At 39.6% G+C, this 10578-nt stretch overlaps 1 protein-coding gene across 3 annotated transcripts in view; it reads right to left on the reverse strand.

Moving 5' to 3' along the window:
- The window catches only part of LOC122794658 (transcription factor COE3-like), a 2019913-nt gene extending 2010981 nt beyond the window's left edge, over positions 1-8932 (reverse strand). For all 3 annotated transcript variants that reach the window (XM_044063281.1, XM_044063282.1, XM_044063280.1), the window contains exon 1: positions 8083-8932. In XM_044063281.1, the coding sequence (XP_043919216.1) occupies positions 8083-8216 (134 nt within the window). In that variant the 5' untranslated portion in view covers positions 8217-8932. The remainder of the gene's footprint in view (positions 1-8082) is intronic.
- Positions 8933-10578: the final 1646 nt, after the last annotated feature.

The raw sequence follows: 10578 nt of genomic DNA on the forward strand, positions 1-10578 counted from the left end.
CTCCAACAACCTATGATGCCCCTAGGAGGAGGTGTATGTGTCTGTTCTCCAACAACCTATGATGTCCCTACAAGGAGGTGTATGTGTCTGTTCTCCAACAACCTATGATGTCCCTAGGAGGAGGTGTATGTGTCTGTTCTCCAACAACCTATGATGTCCCTATGAGGAGGTGTATGTGTCTGTTCTCCAACAACCTATGATGTCCCTACGAGGAGGTGTATGTGTCTGTTCTCCAACAACCTATGATGCCCCTAGGAGGAGGTGTATGTGTCTGTTCTCCAACAACCTATGATGCCCCTACGAGGAGGTGTATGTGTCTGTTCTCCAACAACCTATGATGTCCCTACGAGGAGGTGTATGTGTCTGTTCTCCAACAACCTATGATGCTCCTAGGAGGAGGTGTATGTGTCTGTTCTCCAACAACCTATGATGCCCCTACGAGGAGGTGTATGTGTCTGTTCTCCAACAACCTATGATGCCCCTACGAGGAGTTGTATGTGTCTGTTCTCCAACAACCTATGATGTCCCTATGAGGAGGTGTATGTGTCTGTTCTCCAACAACCTATGATGCCCCTAGGAGGAGGTGTATGTGTCTGTTCTCCAGCAACCTATGATGTCCCTACGAGGAGGTGTATGTGTCTGTTCTCCAACAACCTATGATGTCCCTAGGAGGAGGTGTATGTGTCTGTTCTCCAACAACCTATGATGTCCCTATGAGGAGGTGTATGTGTCTGTTCTCCAACAACCTATGATGTCCCTACGAGGAGGTGTATGTGTCTGTTCTCCAACAACCTATGATGTCCCTACGAGGAGGTGTATGTGTCTGTTGATCTCCATTTTCTTTGTGACATTCTCCCCATATAGTCATACACATGACACAGACAGACAGACAGACAGACCCACAACTCAATGCTCCTAGGAAGGCCTGTCTCTCCATTTCTGCTTCAGTCACTCCCCACTTCACACCTACAATATTCTTATGAGGAGCTGCGATCTTCTTTTCATCTACTGTGCTCTTAATACCTTTGTTTTTCCTGAATATATTTATTCAGCTGTATCATTTCTATAGTTCTGCTCATTGTGCTGACACAGACCCCAACACTATTTATTTATTTATTTATGTATCTATGTATGCATGCATGCATGTATCCTTACTGCTTGGAAATTATGGAACAAACTGTCATTCCACATACAATCTTTCCCAGATAAGAAACCTTTAATGTCTTCACTTAAAAGCATCTCTTAAAAATGGACTTGCACTTGTGATGTTGCCTAATTCTCTGACATCAGTGCAACTAACATCCAGTCAATTATGTATTATCACCTCATTATAACATCCTACCCATCTGCATATATGTGCGCATCATCCTAACAGCTCTCATCTATCCAATAACATAGTCAATAATAAATAATAAACTTCCAACCTAGTTTGTCACAGCAAACTCCTACTTCAGATGTCCTTCCTTCTGAACGCACGCCTGCAGATTTAGAGGCATATAGCTTAATAGTGCCCTCTAGTGCCCAATAGTCATATTTCATCAGAAATGTCCAGAAAGGTGTGAGCAGTTCAGTGAAAAAATAAGTAAATAAAACAGTTGTGCATTTCATGTAAGTCATACAGAAAAAGGGAATAATCTATCAAGTTCTGTAGTGTCATTCAGAGAGTTGCTGGCACTCATGTAGTATAACTTGTCAATGACAGGACAACAAAATTGCAATGCACGTCTGTCTGACAAAATAGTATAGATAACAATGTGTTACTTTTGTCTTGTCAAGACTAACTGCTGTAATAAAAGATATTTGAAAAAAAAAAGTAAAAGATATTTGTAAAGGCTAGCTGCTGTAATTATATATTCATTTGAGAAAAAAACAGATTCATTTAGTCCCGCACCCAGAAAAGTCTTTTGATATTTAAGAGATTAAACCTTTTATTTCTAAAGACATCAAGGACAGCATTTGCGTAACTTTTGATTTTAACAAGACTGCCCACAGTCATGTAAGCTACACTCACGGTAAGTATTATATAACAGTCACAAGTAGCGGTCAGCTGCAAAACACTTTATACTAGTAAGTCTGTTAAATGTGTACCTGATGGCAAGGATGTGAAATGTTTAACTGGGATGTCACGTGGCTTGAGCCTTACTGAGGAACTCTGAAATCATTCTCAGTTAGCTACAATTTTTAATTCCATAACATCCTGCAATTTTTTTGCAGATGGGTAAATAGGTCAGTCTTAATCACTGTTGTAATGACATTTTATTAATATTATAACCTAGACTTGTTCAGGTTTTTCCACACATTACGAACAGTAACAGCCTGGAGTAAGCGAATGTTTTTAGATATAGGCTACAAGGTGCATCATTTATTCAACGCTAAAAAAATGGTAACATGTGAATTACAGATGCTAGGTCACTTGAACTGAGATTTCGGTCTTGTTTTCTCCCCTGTTGAAACTAATAAGAAATATAAACTATTACAATAGTAAACTATGATAACAAACAACTAAATCTCTCATCTATTAAGCTTCCTGTACGTAGCATATATGGTCTGATTTCTTCAGCCTTTATCTGCCTACTGTGTAATTCTGAGAAACAGTGCTCTCGGGTCACTCCTGAAAAGGTACAATGGTGCCTAGCGAATTTTCCCAATCAATAAATAGGTGAGAAAAATATAGCATTGGTTTATCACTACTATGCTACAATATGATATAACCACTAAGAGTATGTACATATATACATATATATATATACACTTACTAATAATATATGTTTTGATCAATTTCCTCCTTTGTGTATCAGTGACACTGCTATGAATATGGAACGCCTTGCTGCAACCCTGACTTCAAAAAGTAATAACAATAGTGTTGCAAAAATGCTTATTTATTATTCATTTATTTATTTTATTTAACATTTGTTTACTGGGAACAACTGACTGGGCAGAGCCCATTTTTAGCAGAGGCCTGGGGAGTAAAGCTTCACAAAAGTGACAGTACATACAACATTAGTAACAGTAAATACAGCATGACAAACAATATATACGACATAAGTTACAGCAAGTCTAACTGTAGATACAGCAGATACTGAACTTAACATAGTGATATTATTAACACAGAACCTATGAGTATTACTTTACATTTGTAAAGGGAAAATAATTCTGGATTTATCACACATTTAAGAATAAAAAAAAAGAAAACTCATAATACAAGTAAGAACATTGTCCAAGAGCCAGGCTGAATAATTCATGGAGAGTGTACTTATGATTTTGTTTATGTCTATACCCTTTGACCTGGCTTCCTCGTGATTAAAAACAACAATTTGGGGATCTGCCTCAGCAGGTTAACAAAGGAGTAAATAAACAAATAAAACAAAACAAAAGAAATAATAGCCAGAAAGCTGTCAGAATTAGTTTATTCTTGCTGTTCTACTGAGATTCTGTATCACTCAGTGCTTTAGTTATGCCTTCTTGATGTTAACACAATCTGCTAATAGTATTACAAAGCTGTTACAAATTATTTGACCAGGACATGCTGGTCACTGAAAAAAAATCAAGAACTCCATTTTGCTACTGCAGGGCGTCAGCCTTTACCAGTAATGCCAGGAGACTGACCAGCACTGCATGGCATCAGCCTTTACCAGTAATGCCTGGAGACTGACCAATGCTGCAGGGCATCAGCCTTTACCAGTAATGCCTGGAGACTGACCAATGCTGCAGGACATCAGCCTTTACCAGTAATGCCTGGAGACTGACCAATGCTGCAGGGCATCAGCGTTTACCAGTAATGCCTGGAGACTGACCAATGCTGCAGGACATCAGCCTTTACCAGTAATGCCTGGAGACTGACCAATGCTGCAGGGCATCAGCCTTTACCAGTAATGCCAGGAGACTGACCAGCACTGCATGGCATCAGCCTTTACCAGTAATGCCTGGAGACTGACCAATGCTGCAGGGCATCACCCTTTATCAGTAATGCCTGGAGACTGACCAATGCTGCAGGACATCAGCCTTTACCAGTAATGCCTGGAGACTGACCAATGCTGCAGGGCATCAGCCTTTACCAGTAATGCCTGGAGACTGACCAATGCTGCAGGGCATCAGCCTTTACCAGTAATGCCTGGAGAATGACCAGCAGAAATGGTACCAAATGGTCAGGTGGGAGGGAGGGAGGAAAGAGAAAGCAGACAGAATCCTATGCCGCAGTGATCAGAATGAAGGTGCTTTGTTGCCAACAGGAATGGACCAATAATGTCACAGTCCAGGCTAGGACACACAGGGCTAAATGTACGCTGAAGTATAACTGTTCTGACTGCATACATATGCCCTTGGGGAATGACTACCCATAGAAAACAACCAAACTGCCCAATATGTGATTAGGACTATCAAGTATAGTACTGTGTCTCCCGCTTCTCTCCTTCCAGATTGCTGAATGCGGATCCCAACAGGTATACGTGTGATAAACAAGGACGTCCAGAGAAATAGGTCTAATCAAGACTGGTGAACAGCACCTGGGGGCTGGGACCATGCTAATATAAAAAAGTCCTGAACTTTTTTTTACACAAGCTAGGAAATGAAAGTATGAAAGGCTCACTACACACAAAGTTTGTTTTACATCATTTCTACATGGGGAATTCTGGATATCGTAGCATTACTAATTTAGTTTAAAATGTTATGTGTAAATAGAAAACAGAATAAATTAATAAATAAAATATGCATGACATTTATTACAAAGTACTTGTATGTTTCGTCTTTAGTAGCTAGACTGGCAGAAACACGTTAAGGCAAAAGAAAGTAAAGACACGCTCTCTGAGTTTTATATCACAGCATCCAAGTTCTGTTAAATATATATAAGGGCAATGATTATTTTGGCAGAACACCACACACATCCAAAATGACAGATTTCCACATTTGTTACCTAGTTAATTTTATTTTAACATTTACATTATTTAAAGCATGACCATGGCATTCATTGTTATTGTTAAATCAGCCAAGCACACAGTCTTAGCATCTATACAGGCAGCTATCCAACAGTTAGAGAAGCCACTTGACTATGCAATTTACAAGTCACTGGCTACTTAATACAGAACACCTTAAAGCCATAAGAGGCACATTAGTGTCCTCTAATGTTAATAAAAACACAAAAGCAGACTCTAACAGCCTGAATTTAGAAAACAGTGCAACTTTTATATGCTAGGTGGCAAAGCAGGAGTTGTCCTACAAATAAAAAATAGCATTTCTATGATTGCTTTTGTCTTGAGAGTCCCCAGTTCCTTCATATGAAGGAAGTACACAAGTCTTGGGTAGGTACTAGGCTAGCTGCCCTTGTGGGCTATTTTAAGCTTAATCAGTTTGTCTTCCAAAGGTGAGAATCAGACCTTTACTGTCTTTCTGTAAAGTAACCACTTTAGCCAATCTACCAACCCCCAACTCTTATTTTCTCACTGTATTTACCTGCTGTGTGAACCACTGTATGATTTGTGCCTAACATATTGTGACTGTATCCCTCAAATAATAGAATTAACTGTCAGATGGATAAGTTCTCCTCGCAGACTACTTGGGTTATTTCAGACCACAGAAAGAAGTGTTTTCACCACAGAGAAGCCAGTGCTTCTGCAAGATACACAGCATTGTCTTCCATACAATAATCAAACATATTTATTTCTTAATCAGGGCTAGGCTACATTTCATCACCAGGTTTAAAACAATTGGATACATTTTATGATAGTTTAAAAAACAAACACATACTTTCTTAGTACTAAGCCATAATTCTCTCTCTCTTTTCCCCACACCTGGACCACTCCATAAAATATACCTCATAGTTTATTGAATGCTCACAGCCTAGAGCTGCTAATATTCTTAGGATGGTACAATTCATGAGGCAAAGCTAACTTGTTTGAATCTTACTGCAGATTTTACCTTCCTAAAGATTGCATTTTTCTATACTTGCAAGAGAAAAAGTAAAACAATAAAAGCACTTATTATAATGCTTGCAAACTTCTTGGAAATACTGGCTGGCATTTGTGAAAGTGATTGTTTTGCCTTCCTTTAAATATAAGTTTTCATTTGCGTACGCCCTTATGTATGTATCTCAGAATTACTTGTGAGATGTCTTGGTAACCCACCCTCTAACCACTAAACATGGGCTCATGTCCAAGCTAAAGCAGCCAGCTTACAAGTAATTCATAAAACATCTGTTCATGCCAAAACTATACTCAGTTTTTGCTATTTTTCTAACTTGGTCTCTATCCTGAACATGTTATCTGCATCTTTAAACACCCTTCTCGAAATATGGCACTTCACTAAAGTCAGCTAATGCTTCTCCCCACCCCCCGATACACAACCAGTAGGTACCCTTATGTTTGACTTAAGTGCAAAAATATTAGACAAGACTCATAAAAGTGTGAGAAGCTGAAATAAAGCAGCTGTTATGTTTCACAGGGAATACTGTCATAAACAGAGGGAATGTGTTACTGTGTATACTTACAGTCAAACTGCAGTTAAAAGGTTATAATTTAATGTTAAATAGGAATCTGTGTAATGAAACAAATAAGTCAGTTATGTTACAGTTATAGTTGCATACCTACTTACTAAGTGGCTATTTCTATAGCCTTCATTAAGAAAGTTGAATCACATTTGTAAGCATAAACCTGGCAACACTGGGAGTCCAGCTGATTTTCACAGCGTCACACAGCATGGAATTGAAGGCTGTTGGATTTAAAGATACATCAGCTGAATTACCAGGTTTCTGAATGGAGGAACAGCCTCTAGGATGAATTACGTGCTTGTCAGTGAAAGTGCTTGTACAACTACTTTCTAAAGTGCGTTACACCTTTTTAAGCATCTTGGTGTAATATATTCATCATTTAATTTCTGTGATAGCAAGGTCTAAGCACAGCTGTTTATTTTAAGGCAACCTCTGCTCGGGACCACTGCATTTAAATTCATTTCTACACTAAGCAAGTAAGAGCTGCAGGAATTGAGTCTAAATCTGTCAGAATCCCCTTGTCTTGTAAGTTCAAGACTGCAGATCATGCATACGAAACTTTAGATGAACCTATTCCCGATTTCTGAAACAGAGAGGTTCTCAGCAGCCAAATAGTCATCAAAATGATGGAATAAAAGCTAAACAGCACAGTTCCTACCAAATCAGTGACTGTTTACAAAAGGAAAATTTAGGTGGGAACCATTTTTTTCCATATTAGTATTTCTAACTAGAAGAAAAGCATCTAGTTCTGTTTTAGTTCTTTTATACAATTTGACAGTTCACTGAACTCTACACAGCTATTCTATACTTCCTTGTAATATGTGGAAATTGAATTATGTGCCTCTCCTACATTAATTACAATCCAGAGAAATAATTTCCAGACAGGTTTTAGTTTCTATACGTGATAGACTTAAATGCCTCTACAAAACAGAAATAGTTCAGGAGTACAAAGTAACCTAGATGTTACTGCATAGGACAGCAAACTGGAGATGCTAACATATGATGGGCATACTTAAATATAAATGTCACAGTGTTCCTTGTACACTGTAGTAACTTGGAGTGATTCGTGTAATCTCCTGAGAACAGACGTTTACTACCTTTCCCAAATAGATGTAGTGAAATGTGGGGTGAAAATGAAATGTACCTAATATTTATACTAACGAGTTATGAGCTCAGTTTACATCTTCATGTAAAGCCTGTAATGACTATATAAACCACAAGCCAGCTAATAAGGTGTTCAGACAATACTGAAAGAAGCATGACATTACATTTGCATCTGAGCCTCCTAATCACATCTTACTGCAACTACAGGCGCTAACTGCTTACATCCCAATTCACTACCTTAGTCCTGGATCTCACAAAAGGGACCTATCCGACTTAGCAAAAGTTCCTGAAATGCATACAGACACTGACCCACTGACCACTCCTCCCAGATTCACAAACTCCAGCTGTCTGTCATACTCCAACCTTGCCAAATAAAATCCCCTCCCTCCTGCCAGGTTACCAGACTTCACCTCTGCATGGCCTCTGCCTGACCTCTCCAGCATAATGTATAACAAAGTTCACTGCACATCTTACCTACTAAGTAATTATGGTCGACTCACCTTTGGGCAGCTGTTGCCGCATCGAGAATCCCAGTGTTCTGCATCCAGGACCGGACAGGAGTCAGACCCCCAGTCAAAGGTTCCTCTTTCATGGGTAGCCCCAGTCTGGGTATACCCTCCTGGAGGGAAAACATTAGTGCAGTCCGTACACTGTCTTCCCTCACTCTCCCTGACCAGTCGTCTCCAGCCGCCAGCTCTTCCAGAATTCCCAGTACAGGAAGCACAGAAACAATCCACAAGAAGATATAAACGTTTGTTGTAAGACGACAGAAAATAAATTATTCTTCCACAAGGTTAGCACAAGCCAGATCAAAAGTTGTGCAGTCCAGAGTATCCCACAAGTATTCCCAAGAAAAGCAAGAAAAGTGAAGCTGGTGGGCGTTGGGAGGGAGTGGAGGGAGGCTTGGAAACCTGCCCAGCTCTCCAGATGAGCTTATCCAAAACGAAGGATCACAAACAGCCTTTGCACTAACCCCTGCAGGTACTTCTGGTGGGAACTTAGGGTGAAACTGGGAGGTAAGGGGTGGAGAAGGGCTGGGAAGATTCTAGAGTGAGAGGGAGCAAGAGAGTGTTGCTGATGCTGCTGTTACAGCTGAAGAAGCCTTGTTCAGTACACATTCACCGAGGCAAAATGCAGAGACAGAGACATTGTGCTGCATGCAGTTGTGCTGAGGAAGTAGAACTTATCAAAGGACAACAATCAATGAGGCAGAGAGAGATGCCCAGTGCCTGACTCTACTGCAAACACTGCGAAGAAACTGCAATAGGAATGGAGTAAACTTAAGTCATGGAACCTGAGACAGAGAGATGCTGATGGCATTCTGCTAAGAAAGACAGAGCAACAGGACTGATGAACAGAGAGAGAGAGAGAGAGAGAGAGAAAGATGCTAACGGGGGAGGTGCTGAGCATGTCAGACAAGGGGAGTGCACGCACTCAGGCACTCAGGGACAGAGAAAAGGATGGGAGGGGGTGGGGATGTACTCGTGTAGCTCAGGGCAATTACAGGGATAAGAATGTTAAGAGGGGAGTTGCAAAGCAATGCGCAGCTTGTTGCAAGGTGAGTGTACAAGAAAAGTATGTGCGGCACAGGTATGATGGGGTGTCACACAGCAGGATGGCTGAAGACATGGTGTGCTGATGTGACAGGGGATGTCAGCAGGGCAAAGCATACAGCCTGACAGTGGTGCTGAGCAGGTGAGGTTTGAGGCACAATGACTGTACTTACAGATAGCAGTAAAGTGAAACTAAATTACTGACACACAGCAAGAAGGCTAAGGCTTTCCTAGGAAAACAGATGTACACATGCAGCTTTGTAACAACTAAAACTCACTTAAAGAGATAGATGGGTGGATTCATATCAGAGAAAAAGATACAGAGAATAAATTGGTCTCTGCACAGACTAAGCTATACTGCTAAACATCAACATGGAAACAGGTCAGCCACTAGTGTCAGTAACTAACTACACCACAGCCCTGATTCACTGAGAAAGAAGGGAGCATTTTTTTCTTTAAATAACTCTTTTAAGCATGTTTTTATAGCCCTTTCTTTTATACGATTTGTATTTTAGTTTTCTTTGTAAAAAGGTTTTATAAATGTACAATAATAGCAGAAAATGTATAAGCTCTAAATGTGACCTTATTGTTAAAGTCGCAATGTTAGAAAAATAAAAAAAAGATATCAAGAATCTTACTAAGCCGAAACTGCTGCACTCTTAAAGGAGGAATGTGTTGCATTATCTTTAAACTGTAGTAAGAAATAATTTAACATTGACATCTGTTTAAAAGAAAACATAAGTATGTATGACGTGCAGTTCTGTCCAGAGAAAGTTTCAGGGCAGATGAGATGAAGAATCCTACTTTATTACTTCTGCACTTGTATTCTGATCTGCCATGCACATCTGATCTGCAGCATTTTGTAAGACATTAAGAGATCAAGATACCTGTAAGCATGCTTCCCACTAGATTCATGTCTCCCACAAATGCTGTCCCACGCAATCTAATTAGTTGCATAAACACTCTTATCATAGTAACCCCAGAAAAGTCTCACCCTGCAAACATTAGTTTACAGATACTCTTTTGTGCTAGAAATGAAATGTATCAACTTTCACTAGTTTTGTTAATATTTCAAGTTACTTGAATGCTTTATGAATTATTTTGTCACCAGGAACTGTAAACATGTCAACATTTATACATTCTATATGTAGTTATTTTTAAATGTGATGTTACCATTTTGTTAGCCCAGATTGTCTTTGAAAATTGGGCCTCCTTGTCCATGTGGGCTCAGGTGATAGCCAGACATAAATAAATTGATATAGTTCTGTGTTCCTCAACATCTGCTTGCTTCATTGCGTAGTTCTACCCTGCACTGTACCCCAAGCATAAAGCTATGCAGCTATGTAGCTGTTCTTCAGTTGTTACTCCAAACAAAATTACATCAACACCATATTAATATCAGGATGTTGTCATTCCAATAATTTTACTGACCAGCACTGGCAA

The sequence above is a fragment of the Protopterus annectens genome, chromosome 2.part1, assembly GCF_019279795.1.
Source record: "Protopterus annectens isolate FY-2018-M chromosome 2.part1, PAN1.0, whole genome shotgun sequence".
In the NCBI taxonomy this organism is placed as follows: domain Eukaryota; kingdom Metazoa; phylum Chordata; order Ceratodontiformes; family Protopteridae; genus Protopterus; species Protopterus annectens.